Source organism: Psammomys obesus, unplaced genomic scaffold (assembly GCF_907164565.1).
Source record: "Psammomys obesus unplaced genomic scaffold, mPsaObe1.curated_primary_1811, whole genome shotgun sequence".
Lineage (NCBI taxonomy): Eukaryota > Metazoa > Chordata > Mammalia > Rodentia > Muridae > Psammomys > Psammomys obesus.
The window spans coordinates 1621112-1646445 of record NW_026591816.1 but is presented as its reverse complement, the minus strand read 5'-3'; the positions used below and the strand labels follow the sequence as shown (position 1 = coordinate 1646445).

The 25334-nt window shown below is 44.7% G+C and overlaps 1 protein-coding gene across 2 annotated transcripts in view; it reads left to right on the top strand.

Annotated features, from left to right (window-relative positions):
• Positions 1 to 1087: 1087 nt before the first annotated feature.
• Positions 1088 to 25334, top strand: part of Srgap1 (SLIT-ROBO Rho GTPase activating protein 1) — a 260889-nt gene continuing 236642 nt past the window's right edge. For both annotated transcript variants that reach the window (XM_055611990.1, XM_055611989.1), the window contains exon 1: positions 1088 to 1431. In XM_055611990.1, coding sequence (XP_055467965.1) covers positions 1365 to 1431 — 67 coding nt within the window. In that variant the 5' untranslated portion in view covers positions 1088 to 1364. The remainder of the gene's footprint in view (positions 1432 to 25334) is intronic.

Sequence of the window (25334 nt, the reverse complement as noted above, 5' to 3'; positions counted from 1 at the left end):
ACAGCCGGATGAAAGCCAGCAACACCTAAGTGTGACCGATTCCAAGTATACCGCTCTTTCCCTGTCATCCTAGTACCTACATCTAGTATCTACATCCTAGAGGTACATCTGGGATCGAGAGGGCGATGGTGTTCAGGAAGTTTTCCTCCCTGCCTCAACTGTACAGCTTCGCCCTCTTGTGCTTTTTGACAGGCAGGTCCTTCACAATCCAATGTTCATTTGCCTCCTGGGGTCTAGCATCTTGGATTCTTTAAGGGCGACACCCAACTCTGGACTTCCTCCACTGGAAAAAAGACTGTCGAGGGCCCACACAGAAGGCGGCAAGAAAGTCTGTCCCCAGGATCAGAGGAGTCTCGGGACGCAGACCACCGCGCGGAGCCCAGGAGGAGCTCAGCGGGCTCCGCCCAGGGCGGTCACCGCTGGTGCGCGGGCCCCTCTCGGGTTGGCCACAAGGGGCATCCATCTTCCAGGACGAGCTCGGAGCCGGGACCAGGGCGAGGGCGGGGAAAGGGTCGGCCCGGAGCGCGGTCCCCTCGGGCAACAGGGCCCCGCCTCGCCGAAGTGCTGGGGGCCAGCGGCAGCCGCAGCCGTCCTCCCCGCGCAGCGAGCGCAGGGCTGAGCGCGCGCCGAGGGCTGGGCGGCCGCCGGGCGGGGGCGCGGCTCCGGGTGCGCGTGTGGCCGCGGCCGCCAGGGGGCAGCAGCGGCCGGTGGGCGGCGGAGACCGAGCCCAGGCGCCGGGCGACCGAGGCAGCAGAGGACCCTCGCGGCGCCGGCTCTGGAGACGCGTTCTCCGCCGGGGCTGAACCGGGCGCGTCCGAGGCGCGTCGCCGCCGCCGCCCTTCGAGCCCCGCCGATCGGACTCGCGCGGGGACTGCCATCCCTTCGGCCTGCCGGGCGTCGGCAGCGGCGGCGGCGTCCCAGCCCCGGGGCTCCGGCAGGAAGGGAGGAGGCGGTGGCGGCCGAGGGGCGCGACCCCCGCGAGGGTCTCAACAATGGTGCGCGGCGCTGGCGCGATCCCCGCGTCCGCCCCGCGGCCATAGAGGAAGCGGCCGGGAGCCGCCCCCACCCCGGACCCCCCAGCCACTCGCTCGCCCGAGTTCGCACGGCCGGCCTCGCGGGCTGGGGCTCCCGCTCGCCAGCGCCCACGGCGGCTCAGCCCGGAGCATGGTGCCGGCGCCCGGCTCGCTCTGATCGCTCCTCTCCCTCCTCCTCTCGCTCCTCCCGTCCCTCCGGTCCCTCCCGCGGGTGCTGCCTCTGGCCTCTCGGCGAGAGGGAGTGCAACTCTCTGCCTTTCCGAGCGGACTGGCCGGTGACCACCCCACAAGAACTTGCCCATTGAAAGCAAGCCCGGAACAGCCCGGAGAATGTCCACCCCGAGCAGATTCAAAAAGGACAAAGAGATCATCGCCGAGTATGAAAGTCAAGTCAAAGGTAAGGATGGGAGCGGCTGCCTCGCTCCTTTTGTGTGCCTGCTTGTCATTGTGCTCCGGGAGTTCCGTGTGTAACTTGGTGTCTGCGTTGGCGGAAGGTGGCGAGGGGGACGGCTCGGCTCCCGGCTGAGCCCCCAGGGCGTCCTGGAAGCCAGTCCGAACCTGATCAGACCCACTGGGACCGGACACCAGGTGGCTTCCCCAGGCTGGAGCTCCGGTCTCCCAACCCGGAGACAACTGGCTGGAACTTAATCACCTTCAGCTGGCGATCGGCTGGGGCAGGAAGGCAGCGCCCGGAGTTCCTGCCCAGTTGTCATGTTACCATCATCCTTTTTGTGGGAAATCATTGTCACAGCATATTTTTTCTATGGAGTCATTTTGTAAAGTCTGAACACTCAGTGGTCGAGCGTCTCATTGAGCGAAGGCTATGTCAGACAAGCATACTTTTCGCTGTTAATTTGGTAGGGCGAGTCCCCCTTTATAAAACCCTGACAGTTAAACCCACGGCGACTACTGGAATCTGACTCCTCCTTTATAGCTGGAATCCAGAGCCATCCTTCACACTCACACGAGGATATTGCTTTATCATTTGCTGGAGGGCACTTGCATATGAAATGAAGGCTTGAATATATAAGTAAGTAGTTTCAGTCCATTTACATAGTCGACTAATGAAGGCAACCTAATTAAGGTTGATTAAGCCTTTTTGCTCTCGGTACTTCGTACGTTAAAAATAGTTTTTCCTCCAATTCAAGTGTTTTGTTTTGCACTGGAGTGTTTAATAGACATTCATGTGTTTGCCGCCCTCACCCTCAGGCCCCCTGTGTGGTCTCTCTCTGCATTTCCTGATCAAGACAATGGATTGAATGTTGAGATCACCGCTGTCCAGTGGTGCATTTAATGCAAAGTTCAAAAAAAATTGTTTTATCAACACCTGTGCGGGTGCTGTGAAAGGGCTGCTGAGCTGACACCAGCTGAGTTTGCCTTGGGAAGGGCTGGAGTCTCAGTGCTCTTTTGTGTTGCCAAGTTGTGAAAATGCCTGGAGTCCTGAAGAGAACTAGGGGCAGGGGAGTCCTGGGTCACCTAAGTGGGAGCGGGACTCAGGACCAACTCAGGCAAACTCCACACACATGTCGGGGCTCACCTTTCCAGTGGGGTTACGCTATGTGTTTTTGTTTGTTTGTTTTGAAACACAGACTTCTTTCTGCCTGTAATGAAGATCAGTTTACAGTTCCAGGAACAACTATCATTGAAGTCAAAGTTGTGTTAGCAGAGAAATTCTTACTCCCTTCCATCAGACACACTTTCTGGCTAACTCTTCCCCCCAGGATGGCCAGTGCTGCTAAAACCTTCCATCCACAGGCCAGGGCTCCTGCTGACAGTCACCATTTCCCTGTGCAGGTTCTCCAGAAGGGAGATCCGGTTCTCCTGCTGCGTGGAGCACCTCCGGGCACAGTTCACTTCCATACACCTCTCCTGATTTGGCTAGCTCACTTTAAGCCATTTGCCTGTAATCCCGTTTATTACCTAATTTCTTCTAAGTCCTGTGATAATTTGAATACTTGAGAGTATAAACCTTCTTCATTTATTAAATATCAGCCAATGGGGTTTGTTACAGTAAATCTATCAAATCTAAAATCAAGGGAAAAATTGTGAACATGGTGCAAGCTATTTCTGAAATAATTCAGTTCCACAAAAAGAGACCTTTGCTTTAGTCCCTTCCACTGTCCACACCCAGTTCTTAGGTTTAGTACTTCAGTGTACCTGCCCTGCCCTACCTGGCCCTGCCCTGTGGCCATACACACACACACACACACACACACACACACACACACACACACGCTCGATAGACAGAGAGAGAGAGAGAGACAGAGAGAGAAAGAGAGAGAGAGAGAGAGAGAGAGATAGATGGGGAGTTTGGATCACTCTACTCCTGTGTAAACATGGGAATTGGGTATTTTAATTTGATGAGGTCAGTCCCAGCCAAGAGACACTCACAAATTCACCTGTGCTCCTGGTAGCTCCCTAGAGAGTGAGAGAAATGACAGTTTGCAGGGCATAAAGCCAGCTGTCCTGTGACCCCTTATGAAGGAGAGCCAGGGAAACTATCTCTGGACTCCTAACCTTTCACTTCCGTGCTGCCTCCTGGAGGGGTGCCTCCTTGAGGGGTGCCAGGCCAGGATTTAGATTTGCTGTTTTGGAATAAGCTACTCTTTTAATTCCAGCTAGCTACTTCATCTGATACTAAACAAAAGAAACTCGCCTCCTCTGTTGCTGAAGGAAAAACCTGGCTTTGTTGGATGCATTAGGTTTGTTCCCAGGGAATAAAGCCTCGTGTGTGAATTCTATGTGGCTTAGGCCAGAGAATGGGCGATTCTGAACTGTTCCCATTATAGATTTTTTTTTTTTCACCTTCCAACTTAGAGCCCAACACTCTGGGGTATTGTTCTTTCTTGCTGTCTCCTATTTCCCTGATAACAATTGCATTTACCTCAGAATTCCTGAGATAGTATTTTGATCTAAGAAAATAACTCAAGATTGTAGACTTTATCTCTGGGGCTGCCTGCAAAGGTTTTGAGAACAGACTACCTGGGGCTATCGTCAGCCTCTGGTCATAATGTGTAATTTCATGTGTGAAGCCATAACTGCATTTAATTCCATGATTCTCCCCCCCCCCTTTGGGGTGTGGTTTGTCTTATCTAGGAGGAATTTAGATTTTCTTAGTTTTCAGGGTCTTTGATCTCATTGAAGATGTCATGAAAATTCATCTTAACTGCTTCATAAAATGCTCAAGCTTTTCATTTTTTTTTCTTGGCTGTCCTTATGTGGATGGAATCATCTTTGCTTTTATTTCTTTCCATAAAATGTCAATTGGGTTCTTGAGAAATTAAATTATAATAGAATAAAGAGTATAGAAAAATAAAACTATGGTCAGATCAAAATAGGAGGAATTTGTAAAATGAAGTAGGAGTTATCTGAACATGTAAAGAACAGTTGAGTCAGGGACAAGAGCATACCAGGCCACCACCGAAAGTCACATGTTAACTTGGAGTCCAGAGTCTGGTCATGTCATACATGCTAGTCAGCATCTCAGACACAGCATCAAGAGAGCCCTTGGAGAGGCTGAGGCAGGAGGATGGAAATTTCAAAGACAGCGTGACTTTGAACAAAGGGCAAGGGAAGGCGGGGAAGGAAGGAAGGGTGGGCATAGAAAGAAGGAACCCAGAGAAAAATCTCATTTTTGTGGGTCATCAAATAGAACCATAAGCGTGTGAAATTCCAGACTGTTAATGTCCACTTGTTATCAGCTGGAGCAGTGAAGGGGTTGAGTTGGCTAACAGGAGCTGTGAGGACTGTCTGAGGATCCTACGGATGGCTCTGGGTAATCCTGGAGAGAAAGGATGGGGTCAGCTACCTCACTGGAACCCTGGAGCAATAAGAGATGTGTTTTATGAGGTGCAGTTAATGAGACACACTGGTTTTAAACAGCACACACTCGGTGTTCAAAATGGAGAGCCATTATTTGCACTGTTTTCTAAGTTGGGAACTTGACCTGAATCTCCACATTCCTCTACCTGGACACGTGCAAGAAGCCCCAGGAAACTCTGTTGTCTCTCAGCAGCCTGCTACCTGAGATACGTGAAGTACATTCCAGTGCCACATGGAACACAAGGAAACACAGTTTAAAACCATGAAAGTGCCGTGGACTTTCAGAGGGAGGTCATGGAACCTGCTTTACTGTGACACATAGCCTGGAATGGACAATGACAACTGTTTCAACGAGGAGCTAAAAGTTGATGGTTGGGAGGGACTGCAAACATTGTTTTGCACAACCCAGTTACTTAGATGATGTAGGGAGACCTCACGGCATATATATATGTAAGTGTACAATTAACTATAACCTCTTTGAGATGAGAATCAGGGTCCATCTTATTTGAGGAATAATGGTTTGCTTTCAGGTTTCTCTCACAGGACATGGAGGAGGAATGCTTACCAATGAGAATTTGTTCACTGAAGGACTCATAGTTAGACCAAAGAAAGCAAAAATCCAAACCAAACCAAAACAACAACTCAAGTCATTAAATTATCTCTGTTTGTTTGTTTGTTTTCTCCTCATCAAGATCATTTTGAGGGACCACAGTACTGCAGAGAGAGCCTCACATGGCAGCCTTTAAGGTCAAGAAAACAGCATGGTGAATGTGTACACACACTTTGCTTGCTGCTTTGGTGAAACTAATTACGAAACTACTGCACTGAGCAGTAGGAACAGTTATGGAGATGTTTTTGAGTAAAGCATGTCTTTCTGAAAGAAGGTAGGGCTACTCTGCAGGCTGGGAAACTCCAGCTCCAATTCCTGGGTTGGCCAGAAGGAGCCACGCACAGCCTGCGCGCCCATGCAGGCTTCAGAGCTGGCTGTGTCAGACCCTTGTCCGTCTTGTCTTTTTCCTTCTTCCGCCTACTCCTCTTTTTCTTCTTCTTGAGACAGGCTGGTCTTCCTATAACTGAGGGTGACTTTCAACTGCTGATCTTCCTCCCTTTGCTCCCCAAGTACCGAGACGGCAGGTGTGTGGCCCTGTGTGTGACATTGTACTTGACTCGTCTTACTTTGATCTGGCTATGGAGTTGATAAATTAAGAAAATAAATTGTGTTTCTAATCTGTTGGCTTCTGGTAGTTTGAAGGCAGAAGTTGGGGTGATAGATAGTTACATAGACAGCATTGTTATTTCTGGATCCACAGTTATTTTCTGATTTATTGGTCACCTACATGCCCACCCTGTTGACGTCTCTTGGGAAGAGACTGGGCACTGGGGCACAGCGTTTAAGCTCGGGCTTTGGTGTTAGCTCTCTCCTTGCTGCTAATTATACTTGTAACATTTCGGGGGTAATTTCTTCATCTACAAGACATGGATAATAATGGTAGCATCTTGTCTTTTTAAGGCTGCCATAGGGTTTGTGGGAAACGTTTAGCACAGGCTTGGCACACAATAAATGCTCAATAAATGTTGGCCATTGTCATTGCATAATTATTTCGTTTGTATCTGACCTACCTCTTGTTATTTTCTGATTTAGATAGTTCTTTTGAAACCTAGATACCTAATCTCCACCTAGATACCAATCTTCCTACTTGAATGGATTGCATACAGGGTAGGTCTTGAATTAGCCCCAGAAAGTACGTGGGCCTTTACTGGCGTTAAAAATAGGAATTCTGTGGGAATAACAGACAGATTCCAAGCTCCTCATAAGGTTTATTTAGCTCTTGTTAGGTGTGTGCATGTGTGTGTGTGTGTGCGCATGCATTGAATTTACATGTGTCACACGTGCAGGTGCCTCGGGCCAGGGGAGGGAGTCAGATCACCTGGAGCTGTAGTCACAGGCCATGCAGTGTGCCTGCTGAGAACTGAACCTGAGTCCTGTGCAAAAGAAAGAAATGCTCTTTAAAAAGGGAGATTTGTTTTGTTTTGTTTTGCGTGTTGGTGTTTGGCCTGCGTGTATGTCTGTGTGCCACATGCTTGTGGTGCCTGAAGTTGCCGAAAGAGGGCGCTGGATGGTTGTTAGTGACTATGTCGGTGCTGGGAAACTCACCCAGGTCCTCTGGGAGACCCATGAGTGCTCTTGACCACTGAGCTATCTCTAGCTCCCTAAACTCTTCATGAGGTGGACTTTGTTCTGGGTCATCATTTTTTCATTCAAGTGCAAGGTACTAAATCTAAAGTGGTTTTTCCGAGGCCATGTTTGCTTAGGAGTTTGTTTTTCATTTTTCACTATTTCTGTTTAATGATGCTACCTGGAAAAGAAAAACCATAGACCACGCCCTTAATTTACTCGTGAGTCAAAGTATTCTTAGGATGGCAGTAAAGTCACACTGATTTAATTCCCTAGTGTTTGAGAAAGGGCTCCACTCTGCAGCCTAGGGTGGCCTTGAACTTGCTGTGTACCAAACATGGCTTGGAACCTGGATCTTCATGTCTCTCTGTCCCAAGATTTGGGGTTACAGCATGCACAACCACACCCAACTAACTTTTGAGGTTTCTTTCTACATATGTTTTAAAAGTTAGATGTGAGAATTTCATATATTGCCAGGTTGCTTCTGATTCATTTAAGAGTGCTGTCTTATGACATCACTGTTTATGCATCCCCCCCCCCATATGGGGCATCATTAAACATTCATTGAATGAGGAGAGTAGAGTGTAAAATAAAAATTCATTTATAGTCCAAATTGACATGGTGATCATTCAGAATTAGCTAGAGTCCCCCACCGAGTATGACTACAGCGTTAGGCTGAATCGAGATTGTTTGTAACTTCTTTAGAAAGGCTTGGGACAGGGAACAGTGTCCTGTCCTAACGGTGAGTAATGGCTGAGTAAATTTCTTTGGAGAAATGTTGACTAACTTGTATACGTGGTGTGTTATTGTAGACCTTAACAATGGTTTTTGTATAGGATTTATTACATGGTGAATTATAATAATTGAGAAGAAAGGGTCTATAAAATGGTGGTCATATTAATTAAAGACAATCATAACCTAACATTATTGGGTGCTCAGGGTGTGTGGCTGCCATTGTGGCCTCTTCCCAGATAAGGAGACAAAGTCACATGTACACAAAGATCTATAATGGGCAGGAAGAGTTCTGTTTGTTTGGTACGGCTCTTCCTTCCTGTATTTTTGATCCTGCTATGCCTGGCTCTTGGCAAGCCCTGAGACTTAATGCAGGGATCTGTGTTCAGCCTCACTTTCCTGGAGGATGAGGGCAGGCAAAGGAAATCCAAGTATAGTCTCCGTGTTGATGTGGAGACAGTCAACCTTGTCCATAAGGCCATTGCACACTTATAACTCAGGGACACACTTTAGTTTTTCCTTACTTTGAGTTTAGCTAACAGAAGGTGGCTGGAGGGAGGGAGAGAGGAAGGGAGGAAGAAAAGGGCGGGTACACATGGTCCTTTTCTCCCTTCCTTCCATCCTTTTTTTTTAAAAAACAAAACAAAACATGGCGGTTACAGAACTTAATTTACAGCTAAAAGAATAAGGGTAAGATGAGCCCTGAGTTACCGGTGTCCTAGAAATTGTCTCTTTGGGACATATCTCTTTTCTTCATACTTTTACTCAACAGTTTAGAACTTAGTATTAATCATTTGTTTTCTTTAAAGGTTCACTATAGTTCTTATAGTTGCTCTTATATCTTTGATATGTGATATATTGATATATAAAGTTGTTTGATAACTATATATATATATATTGATAGCTGGGTTTTTAATAGTATTGAGGAATTAATAAACATTTTAAGTTGAATAATATAAATTTGGCATAGCTAACAACTCTATCTTTTTGTTGTTGTTGTTTTGATTTTTTGAGACAGGGTTTCTCTGTGTAACCTTAGCAGTCCTGGACCGGCTTTGTAGACCAGGATGGCCTTGAATTCACAGAGATCCTCCTGCCTCTGCCTCACAGAGTGCTGGGATCATAGGTGTGTGCCACCACACTTGGCTAACTCTTTATCTTTTAAGGATACATACTGTGGTATTTGTGATTGAAATGATAGTGTCTGGAGGTTTTGTTTTTGTTTTTTTTTTCATTATAGCCATAGAGAGGCAGGAATTAGGCCGAAATATAGCTAAAATGAGATTTGCCCATGAATTGATGATTGTTGTGTATGTGATTTTCATATATTTACACATGTATATTTGTAACTTTCCTAATATGAAATGTAAAGATGGCTAAGGTTGTAGGTGAGTGGGAAAGTATTTATCTACTCTGGACAAGGATGTAGTTTTCATCTTTAGCCCTGGGTAAAAAATCAGTATATATTCTTACGACTTTCATTTTTTATTTACTAGTATGATGTCAATATTAAACATCAGTATCTCTAACTTAATTTCTATGCCAAACATTCTCTGGTATATAGTATTCCAGTGCATGAAAATACCACAGGCTACTTCCTCTTTCTGTATTAAATTTGAGCTGTTTGTAGTTTTCGTGTCCAATTGCTCTAGGTGTCTGCTAGAATTAAGGGGAATGGGAATACCACACACATTATGAAAAGCACATAGACTTGACCAATATGTTAGCTAAGACAGAAGCTATACTGTTAGAATAAGAAGAAAGAAAGCGGGACGTGGTGGCACACCCTTATCTCAGCACTAGGAGGCAGAGGCAGACAGAACTCCGAGTTTGAGGCTAGCCTGGTCTACATATCAAGTTCCAGAACACCCAGGGCTCCACAGAGAAGCCCTGTCTTGAAACAGAATGAAACAAAACCCCACAAACCTAAATAATAATAATAATAATAATAATAATAATAATAATAATAATAGCAGCAGTAGCAGTACTGCTACTAATAAGTAAATTAGTATTCTATTATTTTTATATTTATCTTTCTATTATTATTATCATTGTAGTCGTGAGACAGTCTTAGTGTGTCAGGGGATAGCCTAGAAGCCACTGAATAGCCCAGGCTGGGCTTAGACTCACACGGTCTCTCTCCTTAGGACTCTGGAGTGCTGAGGTTAGAACTACGCTGTCACCATGCCTCCCTAGAAGACTCTGCTCGCCTAACTGTGGAGTGTGCAGTCCAGGCCGCTAGGATCTCTTTGCTCCATTAAATTATTCACACTTCTTCCACTCTGTAGTGCTACCAGAGCCTAGAAGATTGAACATGGCTGCCTGCCTGGAACTCAGCCTTGAGTTTGTTTGTATCCTGGCTTATGGCAAGCAAAAAGCAGCTACAAGGTTTTGAAGTCCAAGTGCCCATAGGACCTATAAATTCCACTGATGTAACTGTTAAGAAACTGATGAGTCACATGACCACACATTGCTGCAAAGGAGACTGGGAAATGTAGTCACCCCTCATAGCTAGGCACCTTCATAGCTAGGCCTAGGCCGGAGACTTAAGTGTGTGTGACTGGCACTTGCCATGAAGACACTTTTGGGGGAAGCAGTCTTCTGAGTGAAATGGTATTTTGTCTTAATTTGTAATGACTGATTGCTAATGAGAGAAAAGCTTTTCACATGTTCACGGGCTATTTTCTTAGCTAAAGTCTTTACTCATGTCTTTGTCTGTTACTGACTTGTGAGTTTTCATTTTTAGTGCTTTCTTTGTATTAACCGGTTGTCTGCTAAATTACAGCTATAATCCTCTCCACTTATAGCTTGTGTTTTGACATTTGCAAAAATATTGCTTGGCAAACTGAAGTTTGATCTGTTCACCTGGACCAAATATTTGTATTTAATTTATGCTGTTGAGGCAGGTTACTATGTAGCTCTGGCTGGCCTGAAACTTGCCACATAGACCAGTCTTGCCTTAAATCACGGCAGTCCTTCTGCCTCTGCCTCCACAGAACTTCTGTAAAACTTCGGCCTGAACCAGCTTGACTAACACAGTGACTTAATGTTGGTCTCCAGGCGATCCTCTCCTCCTCCAAAGCCAGGGAGACATGCACCCTCACCAGTGTTTTCTCAAGCATTCTGGATTTTGCTCTGGATGTGGAAGGGTTTTGTTCTTGTTGTTGAGACAGGGTCATACTGTGTAGACCTGGCTGTCCCGGAACTTACTTAGACCAGGCTGGCCTCAACCTCGCAGAGATCCGCCTGTCTCTCCTTCCCAAGTGCTGGGATTAAAGGCGTGCTGTCACACCCTGATAAGAGGGAAGTTGAGACTTATTTTTGACCTTGTGGATACTGAGGGTACATTTGTGGTTTTTAAAACAACTGCAACTGCATTCATTTTCTAAATAGGCTTTTCTTTTAAGGACTTACTTCTATTTTTTTAAAATTTCGTGTGTGCAGGTGTGCCTGCGTGGGCTGCATGTGCGGATGGCGTGCACACCAGTGCAGGCTCCCGAGGAGGCTGAAGGTTCTGAATATCCTGGAGCGGAGTTGCTGGTGGCTTGGGCTGCCTGACATGGGGGGCTGGGACTGAGCTCCGGTCTGTGTGCACCTTTAACCCCTGAGCAGTCTCTGTAGCCCCAGGCCCCTCTTCTAAAGCCGATATTCTGGTTTGCTTTCATGAAATGCGTGATTATTTCTGGCCACCTCTTGTGTTTCATTTGTTAGCGTATTTGTACCGGTAAGACACCGTCTTAATTACTATGCTTTTCTTTTTCTTTTAAAACAGGGTCTCGTGTAACCCAGGCAATCCTGGCGCTCTGACTGTGTAGCCTGGGTTAACTGGTCCTCTTGCCCCCACCCACTTGTAATCACTTGAATGAGCCACCACGTCCCAACTCTACATTCAGTAGGCAGGTCTCCTCCCACTCTTCTCTTTCCAAAGTCAGTTGGGACTCCTAGTTCTTTCTTTTCCAAATATGTTTCATTTTTGCTGGCTTACGACCCCGGGGATGAAACTGGTCTTGTTCACGCTAGATAAGGACACTGCCCCTGCGTTACAGTTACCTTTTGGACTCTGTTGCCTTTTGTTAAAAGTCGCTGGCTTTTTGACTGAGACAGCCTGTCATTATAAGTCAACTGGGGGCATGTGTGTGGTTGTAGTTCTTCCTCTCCATGGTATGAATGTCACCGTGTAGGGCATTACTTAAAATACTCTGCTGTAAAGGTTCACATTTCATATGCTTCCATTGCACTGATATCATGGTCCCCTTTTTTTCACTAATGTTTATGCGATCTCTCTTAGGATTGTTTTCTGGTTGTTTTTGTTACAGAGAAGTAAAATCTCACCAGATGAGATGCACAGCTGTAATTACAGCACTTGGGAGGCTAAGTCAGGGAACTGTGAGTTGGAAGCCATCCTGGGCCACATTTCAAGAACACCGAAAACCTGGGAGGAAAAGAAAAGGAAGGAAGTCGACTTTGATCTCATATCTTGCCGCTTTGTCAGTACCACTTGGCTGGGCTCAGAAAACAACACCCCAAGCCCCAGAGTATGGCAGCTTTGCCTTCTGTTTGTCTTTCTTCCCCAGAGACAGGCCTTCTGGCTGAGAGGAGTCCTTCCCAGGAGGGACTATGATGGAACCCCAAGGCTGGCTTTCCAGAAGGGGGCCGAAAGGTTGTTCTCTCAGGCACCCTATCCAGACTTTTCATCTGGTCCTCTGACTTCCTAAGAGACTGTGTCTGCACTGCTAGACAACACTTGTCCACCTCTGTGTTCCTTTCTTTATCTGTCTCATAGCTTGTGGGTTCCTTCACCATCCCAAGCCTTACTTCCTTTCTGTTACTGTGGATGGCCTTGTTTAACTAATCTGTCTTGAAAGCACATACTTTGTTTGTAATTCCTATGCTGTGTTTTTTCTCCTGGGTACATTAATAGACTCTGTTACAAGCATGTGTTACCCAGGGCTTCATATATGCATACACTATACCATTAAGCTGTATACACAGTATTTGGAAATATTTACATTCTGTGCACAGTGGCCTATAGTTTTATAATAGGAGAACACAATATTACAAAAGTCTATTTAAAAATATACAAGACGGACATATTTCTACAATAGTATAACTTTTAAAAACTGACTTGAAGAAATAGAAAGTGTAAGTAATCCTACCATGATTGTATTAGTTTTTTTTGTTTGTTCGTTTTTTTGTTTTATTGTTGTTGTTGTTGCCTTAATGAAGTACCCAAGGCTAGGTATTTAGAAAAATTATTTATTTTGAGCCTATAGTTCTGAAGGCTCAAGCATAATATGTCTGGTGAGGAACTCAGGAAAGCATCAGTGTCAGGGAACAGAGGATTCTGTACGAGGAGTCACATTGGTAGGAGGAGCAAAAGGAGAGGGTTTATCCCTTTTGTCACGACCCTCTCTCAGACACTACCTTAAGGTAAGTCCCACAGAAAAGACTCTAGTATGTACCAGTAGGTATCAGACCTACCACAGCCTCACCAGGACCCACCGTTGCCTCTTGAATCTCATCCACATGGGCCACACCATATCTCTTGAAAGGATTGGTGGTGGCTCTGTTCATTGGCTTAGATTTGACTGTTTCTTCTTCTTTCTTCAGCATTACGAACAGTGGGTGGCTCTTATCTGGTAATGCCTCCTAAGTTTTTTTGCCCCTTCGAAGGACAGTTTTCATAGTGCAGTGTTACGATGAGGGAAAGTCCGTGAATGCTTTCACATTGTCAATGCCTGGTTGGTTACCTGCGCATCTGTGCCATTGCTTTTGTAGTGTGCTTACAAATGTGTGACCAAAAGGCTATATTTAAACAATTTTACGACTCCATTTTTTTTTTTTTTTCCTGCAGAGTTTTAATTATACACACTTATCTGTGTTTCTCAGGCACCTAATCTGTAAATAAATATCTACATTTCTATAATTAGGCCAGCATTTTATTCTAGTTTTGATTGGGTAGTCCTTTGGATCCCGTCGTGAAGTAATGTACAGGGAGTGCTGTGTGCTGCGACACGTATCATTCCTTTCAATATCTATGTGGCCATCCATCTTCTGGATGTCTCTGCCATTCTCCTAATGGCGGGTGCTATGTTCAGGTATGGTAGGACTCGCCACAAGAAGAAAACTTTACCAGGTTCATACCTGGAGTTTTAAGGAGTACAGTAGCTGAGAGCACAGCCCCGGGAATCCTGGACCAGTCATTCTGCAGCAGGTTAACCTTGGGTAATTTACCCAATCTGATCCTGGCTCATTTTCCTTGCCATTAGAATCATAATAGCAGTGCCTCCTTCAGAGTGTTGTTGGGAGAAACACAATGTTACACAAACAAACTGGTAAAGTGTACAACAAAGGTGACTGCCTTCCAAGCTGATGAGCTCTGGTCCCGGAAGTAGCAGTAACTCACTTAAGGGCACATAGGCTCTGTGAGGGAGGAACTGAGGGAGAGGCTAAGTGTATCCTGTATCCTGGATGGGATGCTGGGCAGGAATGAATTAAGGAAGAGTTGGCCCTGGTGGAGATATACTTAAATGGAAGGAATCTGATACCTGTTCTAAATGCCCTATATGTAACATTTTTATCTTCTTTTTCTTCTCCTCTCTTTTTGTCTTTTCCTCTCTCCCTTCCCTCTCCCCCTCCCCTTTTCTTCCCTTCTCTCTTCTCTCTCCTCCCTTCCTTCCTATCTTCTTTCTCTGACATAGTCCCCATCATAGCAAAACTCAATATGCACAGCTAATGCTAATGCCAACCTTGAATTACTGATCCTCTTGCCTCGACCTCCTGAGTGGTGGGCTCTCTCACACTTGGCTCCACTCATATAACTTTCATTGTTATTAAAACGCTCTACAGGGAGACCTTAAACTTTTTCCCTTCCTTGTGAAGGTTTAATAACTTCAGACTTGAATAAACTTACACTGGACAGAGTAACAGCAACAAAGAACACACAGGAGCCATGCATATTCATCATGAGACCCAGCAAGGGATAAACAAAGGGATAGGACTTATGCTTCTAGGGCAAGGGAGGTATTGGCAGAGCATAGGCAGATGCACACAAGGACAGGTTGCCGTGCGCATGAAGTCTCCCTGGAAGCCTGTGACTGTTTCTGCCTGGGCCTGTATCTCTCCTTCCTGCGAATGACCCTTCCCTGGCAGAAAAGGGAGTATCAGAGACAAGAGCTCCTTTATACCCACAAGTTATGAAGGCATTTATATTTCCCCCATAAGTGTACATTTCTCTTCGAAAAGGACAGTCATTTCGGGCTAATCCTATGGCAGTAGAGGTCTATAGTTTCTCTGAAGATCCATCTTGGTATATGTCAAGAAGGTGTTACTAAAGCATCCTGCATCCTACAAATACAGAATTGGGTAAATCAGAACGTAGTTTCTCTTCTCTACAAAGATAACTAGTGTGACTATTTTGGAACACACCATTCCAAATCATGTCATTTGTATTTATTTATTTATAGACCAAGTCTCACATTGTAGTCCAGGCTGGCCTTGAACTCACAGCATAGCTCAAGCCAGCTTCACATTCAGCATAGTCCCTTCTGCCTCAGCCTCCCACAAATGCTGGGATTATAGGGATGCACTTTCACATCTGGCTTGAATTTATATTTATAAATGTATTTGTGATAGTTTGATTGAAAATGGCCACCATAGGCTTATATGTTTGAATGCTTGGTCCCCAGTTAGTGGAACTGTTTGGGAAGGATTAGGAGGTGTGGCCTTGTTGATTGAGGTGTGTCAGTGGGGATGAGCTTTGAGGTTTCTAAAGCCCGTGGCAAGCCCAGTCTTCCACACCCTCCTTGCCACCCTTGGATCAGATGTGAACTCTTGGCTACCTTTCCAGTGTCATGCCTGCCTCCCTGTCTGATGCCATGCTCCCTACCATGATGAAATTAATGCCTCGAGACAGTAAGCAAACCTCCAGTAAATGCTGCTTCATTTAAAAGTTTCCTTAGTTGTGGTCTTTCATCACAGTAATAGAACAGAACTAAAACGTATTTATCAACTAGATAGGATCATGTTCAGGTTATCGAACATCAGTGTTCCTTGTATTTGTTTTCGTCTCAATAATATATCATGGCTCTCAGCACTGCTCAGACATGGTGAGTAGCCCATACTGGTCAGTGGGCTGCTTCTTTTCAGTCTGTGGGAGAAGAAAGAACATCTTGACACCGAGTCCTTTATCAGAAAGTCTTGCTATACATGAGCATGGCTAAACCCAGCAGAGCTGAGGGGTCTGGTGCTGTAGAGGAAGCTCCCAGCCTAAGGAACAGTCCCCTGGCCTTGCGTGGCACCCATCTGTACCACCGTCCTTCTGATTGGATGGTGGCGGCCGCCTTCCCACTGGACTCTGCAAATCCCCATTCGTTTCTGCACACAGGCTTCCGATAACAGGGAAGCACGCTTATCAGCTGAGATCTCAGATGACCCACTTCGTGGTGTGGTGCTCCGCTTTCCAGTCTGAACTGGGAGTGTCAGCCGCAACCCTGTTTCCTAAGCTCATTGTGAGATCGAGGTGAGGGCCAAGTTGCCTGTAGAGTGAACTCTGTTAGGGTTTTCAGGAAGTGCTCCTTAACAACGAGCCGAGCCAGCGGAGCCGCTGTGATAACGCTGCTATTGTTCATCACAAGTTACCGTCTAAATCAGTGACAAATTAACTTCCTTAATTTATGACTTACTCATCTCTATGAAGCAGGCATTTGCATATTTGTGCTTATTTAAAAGCAAGCTGTTACTGTGCAGCCTGGTTGGCCCAGAACTCACAGAGCTCCACCTCTGCCTTCCCAGTGTGGGGATTAAAGCGATCTTAAGTTATACATTTTAAGAAACTTTTTTCCCCCTTCTTGTTGTTTATTTTGTCCTGTCTGCACTGCTGGGGATAGAACCCAGGGCCTTGAACATACTAGGCTACATCTTGAGCTCAGGACGACTCACTCTAAAATCTCAAAATTACTTAGTGGGGTTTAAACTTCACAAAGAAAACACTAAAGGTGCAGATTTTAATGACTCCTCACAAATATAATGGGGTCCATTTAGCCAGGGAGCAGGAGCCACACTGAGCCAATCTTCAAAAGGGTTGTTAATCTTTCTGTGACTTGTACCTGCAAGGGGATACTGTTTTACAGCTGCCTGCATCATTATTTGTGGAGAGCCTGAGGGCTAATGAATGCTATTTTCTCCGTGTGTGTGATTGCAGCAACAGATAGAAATTGCTCTACAAGAAACCTGGCCGCTCATTCATTAAGAGTTGCCAAAAATAAACCGTCCGCCAAACAGATGGAGGAAACCTTTCCTCATGACCCGTGTCCACCAAAGGCCCAGCCATTTCCTTTGCTTCTAGGTGGGGTGCTCACGTTCCGTGTCCCAGTGCCGCTCTGATGGACCAGCACATGGACCAGCACAGAGCAGGCTGAGCAAAGACCCAGGCTGTAATCTGCATGTGACTGAACAGAGGCCGGGGCACTCAGGCAGTGTGTTCCTTATGGGAGGCTTAAGCTGCTTCTATGCATGACTCTATTCTCCCCGAGTATTCTTTGTTACCCTAAATATACTAATATATAAAACGTGCACACATCAAATGACTAGTAGTAAGTTGTAGATAATTCCTGTGTGTGTGTGTGTGTGTGTGTGTGTGCGCGTGTGTATATATATATATATATATATATATTTCTATCACTTATTAACCATGGGATAAAATATTCATACTAACTAGATGGATGGGAATGTTTATTTTTACATACTGAATTAGATCTTGGCTGAATATTTGCTACTGCAGGATATAGAACACTTTCTTTGTTTTTCAGCGTGGATAGATATTTCTATTTTTATAATCATCAGTGCTGAGATGGTTGCTTTTACATAAATACATAGTAGAAAATGGCAGGGGAATGTTTAGGGTCACCGAAATTGGGGATTTTATGCTGGGATTTCTGTCTTAACCCCGATCCAACATTCATTTAATGTTTTCTTTTGTGAAACTCCAAGTCAGAAACTCAGACAGCAGTTTTTGAGCCCACCATTTTCTTTAATGAGAATATTTTCAAATTGCATTTCTTGAAGAATTACATTTTTATTTTATATATATAAGTGTTTGCCTGCATTCGTGTACACACACTGCAAGCATGCTTGATACCACAGAAGCCAGAGGAAGGCATAGGATCTCTTGGAACTGAAGTTACAGACAGCTGTGAACTGCGCAGTTAGTTGTGGGATTTGAACCTGGGCCCTCTACAAGAGCAGCAAGTATTCTTATCCTCAAAGCCACAAAGATGTCATCTAAACTCAAGCCTCTTAAACAGTATACTCCAAAGCTGTACTAGCCTGATGCTTTTCTGCCGAGGAGTGCCATGGATGTGTTTCAGGCAGTGTCTGTTGGCGCTGTGTATATTGCGCGTGCAGGATGAAGCAGACTGTGCAGGTGCTGGCAGGAGCACTAAATTCATCACAGCGTTTGACTTTCAGGGCTTTTGGTCATTTCGTGTTCAGAAACCTTGTTGTCAAAATGTTCATGATTCCCGCCCTCCTCCCCCAACCCCCATTCAGCTCTGCAGCCCTCACGGGGTCATGACCCCTGGTTAAGAGGCTGGCTTCCGTGTGTCTTTCACCAGTTGTTCTGTTTTCCTATTCTCACTGCCAATTCTTAAGAGACTTGACACTAGACTTGAGAACAGCTCAAGTGTAAGTGTTTTATGGGCTATGGCTCATTTGAGGGGTGTTGTTCTAGAAATAGGCAATTTTATTTTATTTCATGAGAGCTCTTAGTTGATTTGCGTTTCAAATCCTGAGTCCACGGCAATTCGTGAAATCGCTTTAGCAATAATTACATGGGAATAACTGTATATGAGGGTTAGATCTCAAGTCTCAGAATAAGAAACATTTCAACAAAATGATCCTTGAAAATGAGAAGTCGCTGGGCACAGTGGTATGCCTTTGGTTCTTCAGCTACTTAAGAGTCTGAGACAGGAGGCTCGGGGATTCAGTGTCAACCTGAGTGATTTAGTGAGACTGTACCACATGTACTAAAGAGAAGAAGAGAGGGGGGAAGGAAGAGAGGAGAGAGAGAGAGAGAGAGAGAGAGAGGACACTCACCAAGGACTGCATCCGGGAACACTCAAAAGGCAGACATGAACTCATGTCTCACCTCATACTTCCACATGGCCAGTTTCCAGTTGGAAGAAGAAAATAGCTATAACCCCTTCCCCATCCCAGTTCCAAATGAACATAGACACGTAGTTAAATTCTAGTCAATTAAGTGCGCTTAATCCAATTCCATTGTATTGTTAACTGGCCCCATGTTCTTTGGTTATGCTACAGTTAAATGCTTCCAGTCATTGGCAGCTGCTTAACCAAGGTTAGGCTCCTCAAGGGCGTGGCTGGCAGTGCAGGCCCTCAGCTGCCTGTCTGTGACACGCCGCCTCAGCTATAGGGTGGTTCACGTCACTCGAAATAGTAAAAATCCCCCAACATGTGTGAAAGCCACCCAAGGCACTTGATTTGGCTCGTGGTATTCGTGAGGCAGTGCTTGTTGAGTGCAGAATTAGTGAAGCAAAACATGACCTTTTATGGTTCGTGTCCTAGCTTTAGAAATGAACAAGTAAACAGATTAGCCGCTCAGCGCGCTGGAGGTGTTTTAAGATTACCTGAGGAGCGCTGATCTGCCTAGGAGTGTGTGGCACACTCATATGAGAGACACTTGAGCTAAGTTTGATGGATGAGTAGGTGTTCCCCTGGAAAGGGAGGGCATTCCAGGTAAAGAAGAGGCGCCAATGAATCCTGTGTATCTCCTTTTTAGGAATCATTATCTTAGCATTTTGAATGCGTGCAACGGAGGTAAGTGTGGAGTGGCAGTAGTGTAGCAGCTAATAGCCATTGCACGTGTGTTCTGTGTCTGGCAGTGCAAGTGTCCTTTAAAATACTGCTTCAATCTTGCAAGAAATGCAGTAAGGTAGATCCTGCTTTCCAAATTCAAATATAATTGAGGAACATTTAAGTTGCTAGAGATAACATAGATATCAAGAGACCAACCATTAAGCTGCATGGCCATACTGGAATGCCACGGAACTGGCTTTGGTTTTGATGTGGTTGGAAGACAGCGAGGAGCCACTGAGAATGATGGTGTCGGATAGGAGCGTACAGGGTAGACTCAGAAACTCTGAGCAGAGGGAGGCCGATTTTAAAAGTCTTTTTATACTCTTCATTAGCATGCTGGAAGACTCGCTTCCATTAATGACATGGCAGTGGAATTCTTGACAGATGGGAGGGGAGAGAAGAGATGGAATTACAGGGAAGGAAGGGGTGGCTAATCTATCAGGTTTGCAGATTGGAGCGTGGGGCACAGTGATGTGCTAGAATAACGTGCCAGTGTGTATGTGTGTGCATGTATGTGTGCATGTGGAGTTCAGAGGACAAGGCTGGTGTCCGTCACCAGGGTTGCCATTTGCTCACCTTATGTGTGAGGACGGAGTCCTGGCCTGGGCTAGGCTGGCTGGCCAGTTAGCCTCAGGGATCCTCCCTTCCAGCTCTCAGTGCTGGGCTTACCATGCTGGCCACTGTGCCCTCCCTTTTATGTGGGTCAGGGAGCAGGATCCAAGTCCTTATTCCTGCAAAGTAAGAGCTTTATTGACTGAGCCATCTTCCCAACTAAGAACAAAATAGTATGTGTTTTTATTCTTTCTCTTAAACTTTTTGGGCGTCTCCTGTCTGTGTGTGTGTGTGTGTGTGTGTGTGTGTGTGTGTGTGTGTGTATGTGTGTGTGTGTGTTTAGGTATGTTGCTCGTGGCAGAGTGCTTGCTTCACGTGTGCAATGCCCTGGGTTCAATATCCAGCACTGTATTAACACATTTAAAGAAAAAGAATAGTGTAGTCGTTGATTCGCAGAGAGACCTAACTTATCAATAGAAAAGCACACAGAAATCGCGTTCATTTCTGCTTGATGAACTGGGTCTTCTTACTGCATCACGGGCGTGTTGGTGCCAGGAGTAGGGGCTGATTCTCTTTTTAAGTCGCAGTCAGTTCTTTGTGGAGTCACGTGAGGGGTGTGTACGTGTTTGAGATCAAACAACAGAAGGGGAAGGCTTCCTTCCGTTGGAGCCTCTTTCCTACCATCTTCTCATGTTTGCTCGAGGAGAAAAGTCAGTTTTTTTTTTTTTGCCTCAAGAAGCCTGCCACTTCGAGGGGTTCTAAGTCAGGACAGAAGTGAGGGGCCTCTGAGTCCTCTATGTGTATTTCGGTGGGTTGGGAGGGACCCAGTCAGAACTTTCCGGTGTTTCCGGCACACAGCACTAGTCTTACAGCCAGTTACTAGCTAACTAGTTAATGGAGGGAAACGCTGCCTGCTGCCACAGCCCATGACATGTAGCCAGTGAAGACTATTACACGTGGGGATTTAACTGCCTTGTCTTTGGTTTCCTGAGTCTGGGTCTCTTGTAGTTCAGTCCCCTTTCAAACTTGGTATGTGTCCTGTATCTGAGGCTGGACTTGAACTGCTTATCCTCCTGCCTTAATCTCCAACGTGCTGGGATTACAGGTGTGTGTGCCAGCAGCCACACCCAATTTATTGTTTCTTTAGCTAGAAAAAGTTATTTTTGCAGACATACAGAACTGTATCAAGCAGCTTTCACTGTTGAGGCAGTGGCGATGAGAGTGATGCCTCCCACTCTTCAGCCTTCCCTGGGTGTCCCAAGAAAAGGGCGTATTTTCATCGTTCCGGAACCCTAGGTGTTATTGTTGTTATGGGTTGGGGTCTGGGGTCGTGAGCAGTCTCAGTCTAGAGCACACACATGGAATTCCAGCTGTACAGCCATCAACCTTGTGTGCGTGCGTACAGGTGAATATTGTGTAGATTTTTTCCTATCTTTTCCAGATTCCTTCCAACAATGCATTTCTTCAAAGATAAAATCTTTCTCAATATCTCATTTTATTTTAATCCCTCTGCCCCACAGTAAGACCACTTTCTCATTTTCTAGCAGCTTCCTTGGCTCCAAGAAATATCAAGCTCGAAAGAACTCAAGGCCAGACATGGTAATGGGTGTCTCATGATGAAGTCTGGCATTTTTACAAGCACACTAATGATGGGTCATACTTCATCTCTTCTGGGTGGTGTTGTTTTGTTTGTTTCTTTGTTTGTTTGGTATTCTGTCTCTGTTATGGTCAGCTCTTGGGTTAGGTCTTCCTTCCTTTTCTCTTTAGTTATCGTGTCTCCCCACTCTATTTGCCAAATCACTGGCCTTCCTGCTTCTTTTCCACCATGTTAGTGTTTCAATTTTCAACATTCAAGTAACCTGAGGAAGAAAGTCTTCAAGTCCTCCCTTCCATGAGGAAGGGTTTGCATTAGAGAACTCCAGTATTTTGTTGTTGTTGTTGTTTGTTTTAAGATATTTTTTAAAAAATTATTTTTTAATAAATTAGTTTATTCACTGTTTTTTTTTTTAGAAAATTATGAGTTTGCCACCAGAGATTTGCCAAATATAAATCCTATTTAATATAATCAAGCTGTCATCTTAAAACAAAATAAAACAAACAAACAAACAAAAAAGAGAAAACCAGGAACCACATTATATTTACTCATAGCCAAGAGCTCTCTGCTGCATACACTATGAGGTATGATTTTTGCTTTGGATCACATTTGACACAGTTGAAAATGTGGGATGGCCTGCACACTTTCTCATTAGGAGTGGTGGAAGCTGGTAGAATCTTTTCGGGAGGTAATTAGAACATTTCAGCTCACTCTTTAGAAGCCCTACCAGGGGCTGGCCAGGTAGCTGTGGTAGAGCCCAGGCTTCAAGACTGAGGCCCTGGATTTGAGGTCTGTACCCCAGCACACAGATTCCATCCAGAAGAAATAATTGACCATGAATATAAGAATTTCTATATTGCTCACCAAAGTTTCCTTAAATAAAGGAAATTTATAAATACATTTATAAATATTTATACATTATAAATATCTAGAGTCAGAAAATAATCAAAACAGATATGGTATTTAAAAGTGTTAGAATATTATGGAACTACTGAAAAAATCAATTAAATTGTTTAGAAAAATTTTTTTTGTCTTTTTCAAGATGGGGTTTCTCTGTGTAGCCTTGGCTGTCTTAGAACTAGCTTTTTAGACCAGGCTGGCCTTGAACTCACAGAGATCCACCTGCCTCTGGTCCCCTGAGTGCTGGGACTAAAGGCATGTACCACCAGAGCCTGTTCGATAAATGTATATACTGTTACATGGGAAAAATATCCAATGAATAAAATATAATATACACCCAAATATTATAATCACTATTCCCAGGAAAACAGAATAAGCAGTTAAAAAAGTGTATTTATTTATTTATTTATTTATTCATTTATTTATTTATTTATTTATTTATTTATTTATTTATTTTTAAGTTATCCTAGAGAACAGTGTTCTTTTTTTTAATGTTAAAAAAGGTTTATTGAACACTCTTGGAGTTTCTGAAACAAGTGTGTATTCCATTAGTGGGAGAGTGAGTACGAAATACAAGCTGAAGCTAACCTGGCCCCTGGCTGACCTCACCTCTCAGATATGAGTTTGACTGTTGTCGTAGCACCATTACTTTATAATAAGGGAGCTGTTTTTAAACCCACCCTAAATTGTAATTATTTGTGTAACTACTGTGCCTAATCTCTGTTTTCCATGGACTGTGGCTTTTAAAGATGCTATCTGCCATAAACACAACAGCTTCAGTATGAGCAGCCACCAAGCAAACAGTAAGTGCTCAGTCAATATTTGTTTCACCCCACGGAGATCAGATTTCTCTTCTTCTCAGTTTCTTAGCAGGAAGTTGACCGGTGAGAACGCTGTTGAAGCACTGGCAGTTCCCAGGTGGGGCTTTATGTTATCAGTGCTGAATGAACCAGAGTAATTTGTGTGTGTGTGTTGTGTGTACGAGAGTACTGATATTTCTTTAAATTTTTTCTTTAAGTTGGAATTCTCAGGTTTTAGAACAAGAAGGATTCCATAATATTACGGCAGGGCCACCCCAGACTTCCTGTTTTTAAATTTAGGACTTCAGGTCAGATTATACATACTTAATAGTAGTCCAGAAAGGTATTAGGGGAGGACATTAGGGCCATATTTTACTATAGAAGGATCCGAAACCCTCTGAAAAGACAGAAGCTGAGGTTGACTTTGAGCCTCTGCATTATCTAAAGTTGTTATTTGTGTGTAATGACTTTCTGAGGCTCGCTGACAACTCATGAACTATAAAACTCAATAGAAGTTGCCAGCTGCTGTTTACAAAATCAAATGATAAAAATTCCCTTAATGAAAATAATGACGGAAGCAGTTATTGTTTAAGACATAACTCGTGTTTGCTGTGTCTCCCCGGGACAGCTTTGCAGAGTGTCTCAATCGCCCAAATCGGGAGTAACATGCTTCCGGAAGGAAATATTTACGCAAAACCATCGTAACATTTTTGAAGAGCCTTTTTACAAAGGTCTCTCGTTAAACCGGGAAGACTGAAGACATGGGAAGTATCATTTTCTTTGAAACACAAGAAATTTACAAGTGCAAAGAAAGAATGTGCGCTTGGGGATGATGGCTTCATGAAGCCTTGGCTGTGGCTCCCTCCAGACCTTTGCGTCCTCCTCATAGCAAGCTGTGGCTTCCTGGAACCAGTGCCGAACCATCCTAGGATAGACGAGAATAATCAGGAACTTAATGCAATCAGAAACTCGGAGCCTGTTATGGGAAGCAGCATTTGGCAAAGCCCACATTCTCCTGTAAATGAATGTTAATCGCATTTATCACTCACTTGTGCTATCTTTATTACAAAATTTGCATATTTATGACCCTGTAAATATGTTTAACGGTAAAATTACAGTGTTTATGGAACTCAGCTTCCAAAAAGCATTCACCCCTTTGATGGAGACGAATTACGTTTAAAGACTTTGAAATTCCAGATGCTTCTACCGTTTAGCAGTAGTTCATATCCTGTGGGACAGGCATCTCTTCAGACCAGACAGACTTCTCTAGTAAGTAGCAGGATGTATGAAAAAAGACTTGGCTGCAGAGGCAGATGTGCTTCCGGCAGTCTAGTTTGTGCAAAAGTAAATCGCCAGCTTGAGCACTGTGAGTATTTTAGGGCCAGCTACCCCTTAGCATGGGTCACCCTGTTTTGGTTGACCGTGCCCTCATCTGCCTGGATACAGTGATGGTGAGGTTTTCTCACATTGACACAAACGGGAATCACCTGGAAAATCGGGAGCTTCAGCTGAGGAATTGCCTCCAGCTGCTTGGCCACGAGCATGTGTGGGGGACATTTTCTCAATCAGCGGCTCATGTGGGAGAGTCCAGCCCACGAGGGTGGTGGCACCCGTGGCCAGGTAGTGCTGGGTCTTCTAAGAAAGCAGGGTCCTCTGTGGTTTCTGCTTTGGCTTCCCACCGTGAGTGCCTGCCCTGGCTTCCCTGGGTGGTAATCAACATAGACCATTTTCTCCCCAAGTTGCTTTTGGTCAGTGCTTTATCCCGGCTGCAGAAAACAAAGTAATATACAGTTTTTTAAAAATTTTATTTATTTATTTATTTATTTATTTATTTATTTATTTATTTATTT